The sequence below is a fragment of the Halichoerus grypus genome, chromosome 4, assembly GCF_964656455.1.
Source record: "Halichoerus grypus chromosome 4, mHalGry1.hap1.1, whole genome shotgun sequence".
Classification (NCBI taxonomy): Eukaryota; Metazoa; Chordata; class Mammalia; order Carnivora; family Phocidae; genus Halichoerus; species Halichoerus grypus.
This window is the reverse complement of record NC_135715.1, coordinates 89,120,350-89,137,868: the sequence shown is the minus strand read 5'-3', so window position 1 is coordinate 89,137,868 and position 17,519 is coordinate 89,120,350. Positions and strand designations below refer to the sequence as shown.

Sequence of the window (17,519 nt, the reverse complement as noted above, 5' to 3'; positions counted from 1 at the left end):
GCCGAAGGCAGACGGTTAACCATCTGAGCCACCCAGGCGCCCCTACTAGGGAAGATTTTTAAGATCTAAATCAGTTATTCTTCACTTTTTAAATTGGAGTTCACAAAGCTTATATTAAATAGGCCAAATTCACTTAAAAACTACAAATACCAAAGAACTGTTAAAATTTTTTTTCAAAGTTTTATTATAATCTTGATACAAGAGGAAAGACCCATCTCAGGCCAATTCAAACATCCATTCTTGGGGTGCCTGGGTGGCTCAGATGGTTAGATGTGTGTCTTCGGCTCAGGTCATGATCTCCAGGTCCTGGGATTCAGCCCCGCATCAGGTTCCCAGCTCAGCGGGGAGTCTGCTTCTCCCTCTCCCACTGTCTCTCCCCGTGCTTGTGCTCTCTCTGTCTCTTTCTCTCTCTCTTAAATGAATTAATAAAACCTTTAAATATAAAAAAGATCCATTCTTGGCAGGAGCTGTGTTGAAGACACTTTTTTGTGTGTGGGGGGGGCTTTCAAAGGTATTCCTTGTTAGACTGAATTTAAAAAAAATGAATTAATTACAATTACACTCTTTGACTTGTTACAAGACTGTTTAACTTAGGTTCCTTTTAAGGTTGGCCATCGACTGACATTTGTCTTTATCCTATTAAAGTCCATTATAAATATGCTTAAGCATTTTATCAAAGTCAAGAATACTAGTTTCTTCCCAGGAAGATGTAGATTACATCATACAGAAGTTTCTGGCTGAGATCAGCTTTGGGACCATTTTTCTCTTTCAGTACCTTATTCCTTCTTAACCCCCAAACATTAATTCTAAGTTTTTGATTATCATAAACTTTTGATACTGAATTCAGAAATTTGGAGGATTAAAAATTTTATGTCTAAAGAGGACACTGACTATGCTAAGTGATGGAGATAGGAGCTTGATCCTTGTTGATGAGTGCTGTGTACATATGGGTGCATGATCAAGGGCTCCAGGACATCCTGGTGGGCTGGACATGAAGCCCGTAGCCCTGCATTCAAAGGTCAGCTTTGAATCCTGAATTTATTTTCCATTTTGCTTAATAGACCTTGATGGGCTTCTTCATTTTTCTCTATTTGTAGGATTATACAGTTATGAAGTTTATTTTAAACATTATGCCATCAATTTTTGGATCGGTTAAATAGCTTTGTCTAGCTTGGGATAACTTATATATCCTTTCTACCGAAAGCAGGCAGACTGGAAACAATCACATTAACTCATATAAGCTTAAGAAATGTAAAGGAAGTCTCTGTCATCTGAAAAAAAAAAAAAAGATAAAAAGACAAAAGAAAAGAAATCAAAGCAAGAGTAGAGCAGGGACAAGGGCTATCTTAGCAGTAGCTTTTCTTGTTTTAAGAATTCAACAATTTGGTCATGAAAAGGGATTGAAAATAGAATCAAAATCTCTTTCCCCACTCTTCATCACTGAATTTATAGAATTTGTAGGATGAATTATATGTCATTATGCTAATTATATAATAAATATATCCTTTATTCTCTAGTTCAGGTGTATTTATTGCCAATTAACCCATTTGTCACTATCATTAATACCTCTTTAGCCACCAAAAATATCTTTAAAAGCTCCAACCTCATAGCTCCAAGTTTGCTAATGAGTTTCTGGAATAAGTGGGTAACTATGTGAAGCCCCCGTCCATCTCACTCTTTGCAGAAGTTGTGCCTTAATGCATGCTGAGAGTTCACTTTTAAGGAGGTGAATCATCTGGCATTGGTAGAGAGAGTATGCATGGTGCTTGGGAATACAGGCTTCAGTGCCAGGTAGCATAGCTCATGTTCCTGGCTCTGTCACTTCATATTTGGGCAAGTTATTTACCCTCGTCTTGTCTTACTTTCTTCGCTTATTAAACAGGGGAAATAAAACATTAAAGCAACATCTCAGATACAATTGTGAGTACATGTCAAAGTTTCATTTCAAGATTTTGGTAAGAGGAAAGCCTTCAAGAAGGCAAACCTAGGTTGACTCTTGGTGGATGTATCTTGTAGGAGATTAGCCATGAGAACAATTTTTGGTTAAACATCATTAGGATAGTCACAAGGCTGGTTAAAGGTCATTGCATTTTGCAATATCTGGTCAAAGGTGACAATAATCAGGGTGAAGGAAAGTGTCCTGATCATGCTGAAGGCTTTCTTTGTTAAGCAGTGTGCACCTAGAGAAAGCACATCCATCCAGATCCAGCTGCATATGAAATAGCATTAGAATTTTAGGAGATAGGAATTCAGGGTGCTTATCTCCTAACAATTTGAATTGAGGGCCTTCCTCCTAAGATTGTGACAGAGTTCTCACTCTTAATGAACTTTTCTTACTTTGGTAGCCCCTCCACTCTTCTCTTCCTGAGTCATGCCTGCAGTGCTCAGTTTATGCCAAGTAGGGAGAAAAAGAAACAAAGCACCAGTTTACAGAAACTGATTAAAGAATATGGAAATTATACTCATAAAACTGCCCTTGTTAAATAAGCACATTGGGGTTATGCATCTTTTATTTTGAGTGTCAGCTTTACAGATGAGTTTTTCTAATCATAATATGTATTGAACCAAAATGAACCAAGCTGGAAGCACCCATTCATTTTTTTTCTTCTCATTTTAGGAATATTAGACTTTCCTTTACTGAAGCATTCTTTTTCTCTTTCAGAAATATATCATTTTTTTTAAGTGACCATAAGCAATGAATTTCTATCCTATACTCTCCTTGGTAAATTGAGTTTATTAACACTGCAATACAAAGTCTATGTGAGGCTTATTAAGGATGTGTTCAAAGTGCCCAGATATTTCTTACTGTTTTCCCCAAGGCCCCTCCTACAACATGCCCAACTGAATTTGGAAATCTTGAGTTTTAAAATATTTTAAAGTGTACAATAGAGGAGAAAACGTGTGTTTTCATTTATTTTTGTATTTATAGAATGCTGTTTTACAGAAGGTTAAGATTCTGTTAGTTGAAAATCACAGAATCCCGGCTTGAGCCAGCCCAAATGGAATGGTTTTTTTTCTGGAAAGATCTCAGGTTATCTCACAGCATGTGATAGAGATTAAAACATCCAGCCCTCAGGAAGTTCAGGGGTGCAACCAAATCTTAGAACAACAGGAACCAGCCACACAAGTCCTGTAAGGATGCCCATCTGTCTTTTCTGCTGCATTCTGCACCCCAACATTCTCTCTCTCTTTCTTTCTCTTTCATTGCATGCAAACTTTCTTCTTCTGGCTGAAAATGTAGCCCCTGAGAACTTCTGAGTTTTCTATTTTATAGCTTCAGCCATTAAAAAGAGTCCAACCTGAACCTTCTTGGTACTGAAACCAAGAGAACTATAGGATTAAATGCCTACCGACCTGGCTTTGTTCAACTTTCCATCTATATATTTTTTTTAAGATTTATTTATTTATTTATTTGAGAGAGAAAGAGTGCAGGGAGGAGGGGCAGGGGAGAGAGAAAGTTTTCAGCAGACCCCCCGCCTAGTGTGGAGCCCTACACTAAGCTTGATCTCAGGACCCTGAGATCAGGACCTGAACATAGAAACCAAGAGCTGGGTTCTCAACTGACTGCACCACCCAGGTGCTCCTCAGTTTTCCATCTTTAAAGCAATTAAGTTTATGTTGGGGAAGGAAGGGGAGCACCTAATAGTATAATTTGCCAATCGTGGAGTGCGTGTGAGTTTGTGTGTGTGCGTGTGTGTGTGTGTGCGTGTGTGTGTGTGTGTGTTTGGTGTTGGGGGAAAGGGAGTGGAATGGAGTTGGATTGGGGTAAAGACAGGAGTGTAAGAACTTGACAGTTCCAGAGGGCAAATCAATCAAGAAAATGCACTGCAGGAGCAGCATAATTCAGAAGCAGGGAGGTGCTGGGATGTAAGCGAAGAAAGGTGTAGGGTGAGTGGGTTTTCAGGGGCTAGCCCCATAGGTTCTCTGTCAGGGCACACCCTGAGGCAGAGGTCCTTGCTTGGAATATGTAGATGAGGACCCTGATGCTTCTAGTTCCTGTAATTCCCCACAGCACAATGATAGTGGGGGACATGGACTTTGGTACATCTCAGTGACAAATCTGTTTCTTTCCCTTTCTACCAAGACCAAGAGCTGGGCATGGGAATCAAGAGGAAGGATAAAATCTGAATTACACAGAAGGCACCCCTTGTTTTTGTTTATGTATTGATTGGTTGGTTTCTGTGAACGTGTTCCAAAGAAAATTTACCGGTCCTCCCCCCCCCGCTTCTGTTCTTTAAGCCATAGTTGGATACCATGGAGTTACCAATATGCTTTTCCCAAACATAAGCTCTGTCAGCACAATTGCATGTTTGCTGTGCTAAGCGGAAAATTTCTAATAATATGTCTGAACATATGCAGGAGTATTAGTTTCTGGGCTTTGAAACAATCATTGCTGGAGGGTTTCCTAACTATATAGGACATTTAGGATAAATCATCTTACTTTTGCTTGCCTCACATTCTCAGAGGCTACACAATGAACCCTTTTATTGTATTAGACCACTTCCATAGCTTCATTGCTCACACCTTCTCCCCTTTTAAATTCATGGGATTTTTTTCCTTGTAAAGATTATTTCAAGTTGCAGTATTTATCACTGCTTTTACTCTTAATTTTATTCATTACAAGTATTGAGCACTTGCCAGGTTATTTTTTGGTCACAACAGTGCCTGCCATGTAAAGACTTTAAATCATTTATGTAAGAAGTAAGGAAAATTGCCTAAAGACACCGTGCAGCATATGGCTGAGCTGGGATTTGAACTCAGATATAAGTGACCCTAAAGCCCATGATCTCTGTCCAGAAGAAAGGAACATTGCCTTCACTCCCATTACATCAAGTGATGCTTGACATCTGTCCTTCCTATCAGTTTTGTAATGTGTTTGGTTTGCTTTGTTGTGGCCATGATTCATATTTTGAATTTTCACTTAATCCAGTCTCAGTCTGTTATAATCCTTTTTGCTAACCATTTGCGGTACCTTTATAATAGCCCATTAATTTTATGTACTACAACGTCCCTAAGAAATGTTCCAGTGTTGGATATTTACATTGACGCATCATGACTTCCTTGTGAATGATGATAATTAGCATACGTAGTTTTTATATTTTGAAATATATGCTTAAGATAAAGCCATTTAAGTGTGATTGCGAGGTCAAATTCTATGAATGCTTCAGAGCATTTTTAACGTGTGTGGTGAAAATATTTTTCAGAATAGTCATACCGTTTTCGTCATAAGTAGTAAAGGCCTCATTTTAAGGGTGGGTTGGAATTTTTTTGAAATAACAGAATTTCCTTGCATATTAAATGAGCAGGTACCATCTTTTCAAATTTCATGTGCAGTTTAAAATAGATTCCTGGCCATCATCCAAAAGAGAATCGTGAGGACAGTGACCTCAATTATCTACCCCTTTTCACTTCCCTTTAAAAATGTAGAATCTTTCCAAGATGTAAAAATCACAGTCTTTGTACATTTTGTTTTATAGTAAATGAAAAATCTTATAGATTCTGACCACTTCAAATTAACTTTAAGTCAATGGCAATTTGCCCCAGTGTTGAAATGCTTAACGTAATCGCCTACATCAGCTCTGAGCCTTTCATTGCACAGTAGTGCTAGATGGACCCACCCCTTGTGGTAAAGCCATAGAATTATTTTGCTACTGCTCAAGTCTGACTTAGGTATAGACATAGAGCAGACCGATTTCTACTATCAATTCATGCAGTTAGATATTAGACATTTTGGATTTTGTCCCTTCATTTCAACTGAGTTGGTTTATTTTGTTTGCTTTTGCTTTATCTTCCCCTAGGTGTTTGCCAAACTACTGTGAACATAGAGGAAGCTGCTCCCAGTCCTGGACTACCTTCTACTGTAACTGCAGTAACACGGGCTACACTGGTGCCACCTGCCATAACTGTGAGTAGTCATGATATACCCACAGAATGGGCAAACATCCAGGAATACCAGTGTTAACTTCAGGATGCATTCAACACGGGGTGGGCACTTTTTGTTCACTCATTCTTTAGAGATTGTTATATATGCCCATCCCATGGTGGCCATGTGGGATAGATAGATGGATAGAAGCCATATCCTCATGGAGTTTATGGCTTGCCGGGAACACAGACAGGAAATGGAATAAGTGTTGGAGGCAGCGGTGAGACAATGTGTGTTGGCCCACAAAAGAGAGCTACTAAGTCAAGTACATTGTCTAGATGGGCTCAGTTGTGCTGCTATAATGAATAATATAACATCTCCGTGGCCTAAGTAACCAGTGGTTGTGTCCTGCCTGTGTTACATGCTCATCTCCTATTGGCAGAGGTTCCTCTTCCACTTTGTCCTCATTCTAGGATGCTCACAAGTGCTCCATCACCTAGAAGGTTGCCATGGCAGAGAGAAGCACAAGGAAGCATGTGCTCACTGTTGAAAGTTTCTGCCTGGAAGTGTCAAACATCACTTCCACTCACATTCTGTTGGCCAAGTAGCATCACAAGGGCACACCTGGATTCAAGAGGAGAGGAAGTGCAGTCTTACCATGGGATCGAAGAGAACAGAACCAGCATATGGTGCTAAGTGCTGATGACTGCATGTCAGTATTAGGGAGGCTTCACATAGAAAGCCTGAGCAGATCTCTGGTAGGAATGCTGCAGAAAAGGAAAAGCAAAAGCAAACTGAATTTCTAAGTGGTTTCACATGGCTGGAGAGTGCCAACAATGAGGAGAAGTGGGAAGAGACAAAGCAGGGAGTGAGGCAGGCTGGAATACACAAAGAGTAAGGGGTGATGAGTAAAAAATAAATGAATAGCACAAGCCCTGATTACTGTAATTTTATAGTCTCGTTGGGGTCACCAAACAAAAACACATGACAAAATAGAGGTTTGCCATTTAGAGAACTCTGTGTCAAACTGTGTGAAGTGAACTGTAAGTATAATTTAGAAAGACATAATCGAAGGTGCTGGCTATAGTTGTAGGAGATTTCATTGGAAATGTGAGCTGTGAAATTGACTTAGGGATAGGAGAACGACCTGCTAGAAAAAATGTAAGAATAAAACCAAGGAGCTGCTGAAGACTACAGTGAGATCCATTCGTGGCAAAACTCACCAGGGCTTCTTAAGTTTCTGCTGTGCCTGGGATGGCACTTAGAGATTCAGAAAATGAATGGTAGATGTCAGCAGAGCTGAGATCAGAGTCTGATCCAGGGTAGGCCTTGTCATCACTCTCATCCCTGAAGACCTCTCAGCCATTCTGTGGCCTTTTTGTGCTTTGCAAGACCAATTGACCAATGATGCCCACAGAGGTGTCTAATCCAATCAAAGACAACATAGCCCAAAGGTCATCATGGGATGAAGTTACTGCTGTTGGATGCCTATGGAAATGAAAAGCACCACTTAGCTTTATAATGAAGTATATTACTTACAATCTATAAGTGTTGAACCTAGTTCCAGAAATATCATCCTTAAACAGCCCAGAACAATGTATACATGCACAGACACATTGCATGATGCATATAGTACTGTCCAGATTGTCATGTCAGTGCTCTTGTAAGAAGCACAGTAGCAACAAGAATAGCCATCGATGTAATAGTGAGGACCTCGAAGGAGATTTAAGTCAAAGCTACCCAATTTTTGGCCAAATCACGTGACAACATGTCTATGATTTTTCAAGCTGATTCTGTTCACTTTCTCCTAAAGTAATTTAACACTAATTTGAGGAGTTCATCTCTATGGATACTTCTCTCCTTTCATTTTCTCCATCCATCAAGGCTAAAAATAGAATATTTCCAGCTTTTTAAAAGAAGTGCGAAGTTGAAAATCAATGGAGGTGAGGTGCTGATTTTTAAAGGAATGCTATCAAAGCTGATGAGCAGGAGACTCAACATACAAAGTCTTAAAAAATACCATTCTGTTTTATAACACCTTCTGATTTCCCTTGCTGTGAAATTGCTCAGTGCCTATACTGTAGGTCGCAATATTGTTCAACTCTTTCTTCCCTTCTGGGCACCCGACCAGGAGAAATCAGAGGTACTTGGGTGGCTCTGAGGTTTGGCAAACACACCTGGTATACCTATGTAATTCAGGAATTTGTCACCCTCTAACTCATTTCTCCCTCTTCCCCAGTTTGGTGAAGACCATTGTTTTGAATCAGGTTTGTAAATTGAATGAAACAAGGCATTCTTTTCTGACTACAAAAGGCACGTGCCCCTGACATGGGACATAAGAGATGAGAGCTGCCATAGAATACCCTTGGGTAAAACAAAACAAGCAAGTTCGCAGCTCCACTCTTGTAGAAATGGCAATGTCCTTGGTGTTGGGGCATACTTCCTTGAAGCAGTCATCCATAGTCACAACACTAAATAAAGTCTTCAGAATTACAAGACGTTTATCATATTATTTAAGACTGATAATTTCTTGAGTATTCTTAGTCTTTTGTCTCTTCAAGCTCTTCAGGGTGTGTTTTATTTTTTCATTATGGGTGCTTTCAAGTGAATATGAACCAACAGTGCTGAGGACAGATAGGATTAACTTCTTTCTGTCCAGTCTTTGTGGATAAGAGATGAATCTGGGTGAGGGGGATAATATGATGGACTCTAAGAAATAGAAAAATGGGAATCCCCAAAGTCTCTAGGCGAAGAAGGTGGCTGTTAAAAGTAGATATATCATCATTCCATTTCATTTTTCTTTCCTCCTTACCTGATGACAAAGAACTTGGGTGTACACATTATGTTACTTTTCAAACACACATTACTCAAAACCACCTGTTCAAGAAAGAGGTGGTGAGTATGTGGACAATTCCTACCCAATTTGGCAGCCTCCTCATATGAGGAGGAAATGTGAGACTTTCACTTATCCCATAAACTGTCACTGAACACCATTATGTCATGTCTTTATGTTGATTTGATTAGGAATTTGCTTCTCTATTTTGTATCCTATTCTCCAGAGGAATAACTGAAGGTATACCAATATTTGCAGTCCACCTAAGTCCTGTCAATCCAACCAATAATCAGAGCCTTCAGACGACCAGAGATGGTTACCATGGTTCTCGGTTTTATACAGTGTGCAAGTTTAGAATGTTGTGTAGTAAAAGCCAAAATTCTAAGTATTTAGGGTACATCCTACTCAAGATATACCATGAATCCAAGTTAATATTAAAAGGAAGAGGTTTTGATTATGGAGCTTAATGCATACTTAGTCTACAATGTAATGATAAAGTGAGATGGATATTACTATCTCCATTTTATAGATGAACACACTGAAGCACAGAAAAGTTACATAACTTCCTCAAGGTCACATAGCTAGTGAAGCTGGACTTGAATGGGCGGAATCTGGCTACAATGCCAGAGTTAAGCCCTGTATCTTTGTTTTTTTAATACTTATTTGTTAGGGGTACCTGGATGGCTCAGTGGATTAAGCGCCCAACTCTGAATTTCTGCTCAGGTCTGATCTCAGTGTGGTGAGATTGAGCCCCGCATCAGGCTCTGCACTCAGCAAGGAGTCGGAGACTGATTGAAATTCCCTTCCTCTCCTTCTGCCCCTCCCCCTGCTTGTGTGGACACCCTGTCTCTAGGATAAATAAATATATATATTAAAAAAATACTTATTTGTTTACTGGAGAGAGACACCACAAGTATGAGTTGGGGGAGGGGCAGAGGGAGAGAATCTTCAAGCAGACTCCATGCTCAGCTTGGAGCCTAACGTGGGACTTGATCTCATGCACAGGAAATCATGACCTGAGCCAAAACCAAAAGTCGGAAGCCCAACCAACTGAGCCACCCAGGCGCCCCAAGCCCTGTATGTTATTCCCTTTCTCAAACAAGTAAGACATTTGCAAACCTCTCTATTGAACTTAGTGATGGGATATCCATGACTTCCTTCATATCGCTTGAGACACACGAGGATCGTGATACTGTAATTGAAAATCCAGTTCTAGAAGACCGAGAGATAAGGAAGGTTTTGTATTTTAGAATAACCATGCAATCATCATGGAAGAAAGTAGGATGAATTAGCCCTTGATAGACAGCTAAAATGAATACAAGAAATAGGAAAGCCTATTGAAAACAGGCAAGATCCAAGACATGATGGAAGGAATATCTATGCTATATTTTGGAATGCTGCCTATGTTTCCCTGGCTCAAGAAAAGAAAAGTAAATAGTTCTATTCATATATTCTTAAAGCCCAAATGATATTCCTATGAAGCACTTTCCTCTTGGGGAAATCTGAGCTCACTCCCCATTAGAACCAAAGCTTTTTATGTGCTATTGCAATATCTATAATTTATAAAACTGTTAGACATCCTTTTTTACCAAAACATTTGCATATTGAAATGGAAATTATTACTGACCCTCTTGATGAGTTCCAGATGAAGAAAAAGTTTTTGTTTGTTTGTTTTGTTTTGTTTTTTAGGTGACTTATACATAAGATCATCTCCACAGAATTTTATTTCATCACTCAACAAGTACCTTTTGAAAGAACATCTGGTGTCATAACTATGCATTTGATGATTCCTCTCCCATTGAGTGGACTCAATAACTGATAGAAGTACTTACTTACCATCTTCTCTATGTCTCCTATTGACTGGGATTGTCCTTGATCTTCTCGCTGTGTCTGATGACATTCACATGGGCCCTTTACAGGATCTCTTCACCATTTCCCAGCCTGTGCTAATCCCTTTTTGCAGGGCAGCCTCTGACATCCTAACAATGCCTTTAAGCTCACTTTGCAGTTGGGTGAGAGGATGTCAGCTTTCTTCCTCTCCCAAGCCTGATATAATGCTTCTCTCATTGGGCAGTCAATAGTTGGGTATTGATTAGGAGCATGTCAAGTTGTCTTGCTATCAGACTCTACACTAGTCATCACAGAGGGATAACACTTTTGCTGTTTGAGCAGTAAGTAAATGGTCCTCTAAGTTTATGGCATTTTGTGGTTGGAGCAACAGGTTGGAGAGGGTAGGGGATTCTGGTAATAAGAGGTTTATTTAAAAGCATCACTTACAGCCCTTAACTCAGCAGCTCATATCCAATATTATCCTGTGGGTTTCTTATCAATATATAAAGAAAATTCATCTCCATGCTTAACCCCCAGCGCTTTCTGCAGATGTTCCCAGCTACAACTAGACACCTAAAGGAGAAGAAAAAAATAAATAAATAACAGTAATGAATTGTTGAATCCACGCCCTGCTTCATTTTATGACACTAACCACAGTCTTTTGTGTCATCATTATTTTTATTTATGTTAACTCCCCTACTGATATTATAAACTCTTTTAGAGAAGGACCTGTGTCTTGTTTATATTTGTACTAAACATATCCAAGGAATTGGTGACATAAAGAGCATACCATGTAATTGGTGAGACAGACGATTAAGTGGGAAAGGGTCATTCAGTGTGCCATTAATGGGGACTCCATAAGGACAGGGTGGTATCTGAATCTTTTCTGTGTCTCCAGCCCCTTGTTTAATACCTGACGCATAGTAGAAATCTGCTGTTTGCTGTATACACCAATGGATAAATGAGAGATGTGCACACAGTAATGGTGAGTTCCCGGGGCAAGGGCACTGCCACTTTCCAAGGAGGTGGGAAAGTTTTCTCAGCAACTGACCTTGGAGCAGAGCCTTAGAAGATGAGAAAGAACAAGAGCAAGGAGGAGGAAGAGTGAACAACATATACAAAAGCAGAGAGACATGATCACGCAACAAAGAGAGGATTGTCTAATGCCTAGCATGGCTAGAGTCTAAGGTGCAATGAGGGAAGATGGAGAGGCAGGAAATGCAGCCAGAGAGAGGAAGTGTGATCATTTCAGAAGGAGATGGCCTCTCTGTTGAGCATTTAGGAGCCAGCCACGGATTGGTGGTTTTGCTTTATTTCTGGGGAATGACTTGCTAATATTTATTTTGTTGTTTGTGTTTTGCTTATCAGGTTTTGTTTTGTTTTTTTTTAAGGGAATTATAACTGTGATGGTTTTGTAAAGTACACACTGAAGTTGGAAGACAGAGACATGGGTGCAAGGAAAAGATACTGGATGCTCTTTGCAGTTGTGTGGACAGCAAATGATGAGAGTCAGAGCAAGCTAGAAGAAGGGACCTGACTTGAAAGGCATATCTAAAATTGGATCAAACAGACTTGAAGACAAATCGAATACAGCAAAGAGAAGGATGACTTTTAGCTTTTTAGTTTGGAAGCCTTCATGAATGAGGAATGTAGAGACTAAGTTCCCAGGTCTGCTTGGGCCTGACAGTCTTCTGTCAAATCCAGACCCTACAACTAACTTACAAGGTGTATAACCTAGGGCAAGTGATATGAGTTCTGTGTGCTTTAAATTCCTTATTTGTGATATGGGACTAATAATAGCAGTCACGTAATGGAAATATCATGAGGATTAAATAAAATAATCCCCCTAAAGAAGTTAAGCCAGTGCCTGGCAAATGCAAAAATGCCTGTTCCATGTTACCTGCTATTTGAACAGATAGAGGAGGAGATTCAGTGGATGCTGCTCTCAGTTCAGCTTGGGGAACAGTGTCAGTCTGGAGAGGTGCTCACTGTATTGAAGTAATTGGAAATCCCCAAGTGAAGTCTGAGAGGAAGATCAGAATTGTGAGGTGTGGAGTGGCCGAAGTCACTCAGGTGGGGCAGGCCAAGGGTGGAACCTACAAAGTAAACCATTTTAAGGGACTCAAGAAGAGATACAAGTGAGGCACAACTGTGAAGGGATGGTGGGGAAAGAGAAGGGAAGCCTAAGGAAAGTGATAACTTGAAGGGCAGAGGAGAAGTGTTCCAAGAATAGATTATAAACAAAAGTGTCTGAGCAATAATCCCCACATTACTTCATCATAGTGTTTGGTGATTGTTGAATGACTAGATGTGTGTTTATAAAAGAAGTGACAGAAAAGCACAATAAGGGAAAGAAAGAAACCATTTTTCTAGAGGCAGTCTGTGACTGTGGAAGTATTAGAATGCACTGGAATTGGCTGTTCCAAGAGAATTTGTGAATTGATGACTATCACAGGTGTTGTCAGGATCCAGGGGATTCCGAACCCATATCTGCCATTGAGATGATTTTATTCTCCTTTAGGAGAAAAGACCATTATCTTTGCATTCATTAATAAACAAGTAACAGAAGGCGGTATGTAAGGGTGCAGGGTGGTTGCTTCACTGTGAAAAAAGAGATCAGAACAGGCTGAGCTGGGGAGAAAGGGTTCTCAAAGGATTGATCTGGCCTGTATACAAGGGCCAGATGTGGATAGGTAGAGAAGTCTTAAGAGAGTGTTTCCAGAGTGAGAACCAAAAGAGAGATTTGATATAATGATGAGCACCGAGAATATTTGGGTTTCTCTAGAGGCACTAGCCTCGGGGCAAGGGAATGGGCATTTGTTTAGCTTATTTTAAGGGCCATGAATTATATTCGGTGGCTCACCCATGTCATCTCACTTTCTGAGGCCCCTTCAGTTCTTAGCTTTGACCTAGTTAGACTGTGGCAATTCTTCAAACAACTGGGTCTTTACAGTGCAGATCTCTTGACCAAATCTCTTTTTGGCCCAAGTGACCTCGTAAACTCCTGCTAGAAGCCTACTGAGACCTTTCCTAGTTGCTGTTCCAATTTGCTCCTTCGGTAGCCATTCATGTAGAATTTATACCATCATATTAACATGGAAGCTTTGGTTCTTGTTTTCCTCACCAAACTGCCAATGTTCTGTGCATCCTCTTTGCATAATATATGGCACATACGGTTGCACGGTAGAGGATCAGTGGATGTAAACATCTCTTTTATGGCCAAATGCTTAAAGCCACAGAGCTAGAGGAAGTGGGATTTGAACCCAGTTAGAGATGGCTTGAAAGCACTTCCTCTTCACATTACAACATCTCTAAGTGGAAGAAAGCACACTCTTAAATATTTTATAGAACATGGCAGGATTTAAAAACAAAACTGACACAAAGACTTCTTATCAGAAAGGAGGAGGAATCAAAGTTGCACACTCACCTCGAATCGATTTTTTTCCTTTTGAACACATCTCAATGATTTAAGAGGTTCCCACAGTCATTTCCTACATGTTAATTTGTTCTGTTTGTTCTTTCCTTCCTCTTTTCTCCAACTCTCCCTTCGTCTCCCCTTCCTGTCATTAATTGAGGCTAAGTAAAGCCAACTTCAAATACTTACATTGGATTGACAATGTGCAAGAAATGTAATCACAAGTTTTGGCCTTATTCCAAATCTTTAGAAGCAACAAAAGATCCCCAAATATGAAAGAATATAATTAACTGGAGATAATTTAATTGTTGATGTTGGCTTCCTTTGGAGAACCATTGATATTTACTTTGAACACTGAGCAGGAACAATGAGCATTTATTTTTAATGTATTTCAATCAACAGAAGACTAATTGCCATTGAAATATAAAACTCTGGTATGTCCCATGAATTGGAAGTAATCTGGACTGGATACATACATATTAAACTCAATATATGAAAACACATTTTCCATCTGTGTTTCAGCTTTGGATCCAGACAGATCTAGGTTATATTTACAACTTTCTGGTCTTGGGAAAATTACTTAACTTTTGCAGCCTTGGTTGCTTGATCTCTAAAATAATAATAACTCATTCAAACAGCTATCGTGTGCACTATAGCTAAGGAATGAGAAACATCTAGCACCATATTTGTAATTTGGCATTTCTATGTTAAATGGTATCTATTATATATTTAAAATTATATTTATGAAAGTTTATGTGTATTTTTCACATAAGAAACATTCAGTAATTTATCTGCCTATGCTAACAAGTCATATGACTGTAATTTTTTTTTTTCATTGTAGAATGCTAAACAGATATTAGGTTCTGGCACAGGCGTTACCATGAGCAAAACTGAGAAGCACTATGTCACTGAAAAAAGCCCAAGCTGGGGCTCAAGGGGCCAGAAGTTAGATCTGTCTCTGCCACAAATGACCTTAGGCAAGTCACATAGTTCATACAGCCCATATTCCTCAAGAGTACAATGTGATTATATATGGATTATACATGGTCCCTAAGAAAGATTTTTTTTTTTAAAGATTTTATTTATTTATTTATTTGAGAGAGAGAGAGAGAAACAGCATGAGAGGGGATAGGGTCAGAGGGAGAAGCAGGCTGAGCCGGGAGCCCTACGTGGGACTCGATCCCAGGACTCCGGGATCATGACCGAGCCGAAGGCAGTCGCTTAACCAACTGAGCCACCCAGGTGCCCTAAGAAAGATTATTTTGATCTGCTCTGACAGCATGACTCAGGGTGAGTGTGCTGACTCTCTTTAGTGTGTTGTTATCACACTGTGCAGTTGCTATTTCTCATCTTAGCCATTTCCCATGTTCTAGCTCAGGATATTATTTGCATAGGCCATATAGCCCATTTCTTGACTATGGTTTAGAAAACACTAAGGACTCTTTTACAGTGTTACCTCAAAAAATCTTTCAAAGTAAAACAAGTTAAAATGTGAAGGTGTAAATATCACACACGTTTAAAGCTCTTGCATTTTGCCCTTGAAGCATTTGGTTGAGTTGAACTGCTGTGGTTTTCATCAGGAATGGATCAACTCAAAGAATAATAAGAGTAATAAGGAATAAGAGAATGAGAGAGACAGCATGATCATGTAATATAGTTTATCAATTTTACTTTATTTTTTTAAGATTTTTAATTATTTATTTGACAGAGACAGAGAGAGAACAAGGAGGGGGAGTGGCAGGCATAGGGAGAGGAAGGAACAGGCTCCCCCTGAGCAGAGAGCCTGACAAGGGGCTCGATCCCAGGACCCTGAGATCATGACCTGAGCCAAAGGCAGACGCTTAACCAACTGAGCCACCCAGGTGCCCCTACCAATTTTACTTTAAATGATAGAGTGAGATTGGACTATCTAACATGTCATGAAACAAAGGAATTTTTAGCGTGCTCAGATTAAACCTTGCAAAAATATTTTGACTATGTAATTTAAAGATAAAATTTAGAAAATATTTCTTTATCCATTAAAATTCCATGACACAATAACACGGTGACTTATGACAAGTTATTTCACCAATTTGAGTCTCACTTGTACCATATACCAAGGGAATATAATAGAACCTGTCCCTTATTGCTCCTAAGATAAATTCATTAATCAATGGACATGAAATCCTTTCAACAAGTATGATTCTAGCTCTTCCTTATAGGTTCCTTCTTCTTACAGATGTACATCATGTTTCCACTGCAACCTTAGTGAGGGACAAGGTAAGTATTCAGATGAAGAACCCTAGGTTCAGAGCAGTTTAGAATGCAGAGCCCAACCACATTCAATTACAAGACCCAAGCAGGACTAAAACCTGGATATTCTTGCCATCTCAAATTTTATCAGTGTGTGTATCCCAAAGAAGTTTCCTTGGCTACATCGTGCTCTAGCCAAGGTAAGTTGTTGGTGGTGAAATTCTAGGGTAATTTCAAAATTTAGTTTGTGTTACTTGTTTTCTAAAAGGAACTCTGAGTATATCACTTCTCAGCTTCAGATTCTTCGGGGGCTCTCCATTATCTTAATGATAAAATCCCTGATTCTCAGCTCAGTAAGTATGGCTCTTCATCACTGGAGCCTTCATAAATCACAAACGGTTTTCAGTCATGGCCCCATATGTATCCATGTTATAGTAGATCTGATTGACTTTATCAGATCTTGAGCTACACCTACATTCTGACCCTGAATGTCTGTTTCCTTGTTTATTTTTAAGTAATCTCTCCACCCAACGTGGGGCTTGAACCTACAACCCTGAGATCAAGAGTCACGCACCCTACTGCTGAGCCAGCCAGGTGCCCCTGACCCTGAATGTTTTTCCTGACTTCTCCTTCCAGATAGTTCTCTACTCTGCCTCAACACTCTTCTTGGGTATCACCTTTTGATCTTTCTTTAGCATTAGTTTAAACTCCTTGAGGATAGGCACTTGGGCTTTTCATGCCTGTGTCCTCAATACCTAGCACCAGCTCTGGAATACTGCGACTGCAAAATAAATGTTGAGAAAATGGAGTTTTAATTTTCAAATCATTGCCTTCACTTCACTTCACAGTTCCTTGAAGTGTATTTGTGTGTCTTTTGCACTGAAAGGAGAAAGATAAGAAACCATATGATAGCCCATGACATCTGTTAGGCTTTCTCTTTAGTCATCATGAAGAGAAACTTCCTGTTTTTAACTTGACGAGAACCTGAGGCTCCTGCTTTGAATTCAGAGCACATTTCTTAAAGATCCCCAAGTCTAGTCCCCCATTAGGTCTCAAACTGGCTTGTAAATCACCTTTCAGGTGGTATAGCTGTAGTCACAATTTTAAGATACTAGCACAAAGAGGACATTTGGATAAGTAAATATATGTAGAAAGCATAATAAGGAAATAAAGCTGTCCATCGTCAGAGCGGGACATGTAACTGAGTTTATTAGTCTGTCAACGGAGGAGTTGTCAAAGTCGGTTTTTGGCAGCACAGATTTCCCGCTTGCAGCTAATGTGATGATGAAGACCTTGGCAATCATTCCCTTGCTCCTATCTCCCTGATCCTGCTGTCATGATGGCTG

At 39.7% G+C, this 17,519-nt stretch overlaps 1 protein-coding gene across 2 annotated transcripts in view; it reads left to right on the top strand.

The window, feature by feature from the left end:
* CNTNAP5 (contactin associated protein family member 5) overlaps positions 1 to 17,519 on the top strand; it is a 791,720-nt gene that overhangs the window by 468,280 nt on the left and 305,921 nt on the right. For both annotated transcript variants that reach the window (XM_078070660.1, XM_078070661.1), the window contains exon 11: positions 5,799 to 5,905. In XM_078070660.1, coding sequence (XP_077926786.1) covers positions 5,799 to 5,905 — 107 coding nt within the window. The remainder of the gene's footprint in view (positions 1 to 5,798; positions 5,906 to 17,519) is intronic.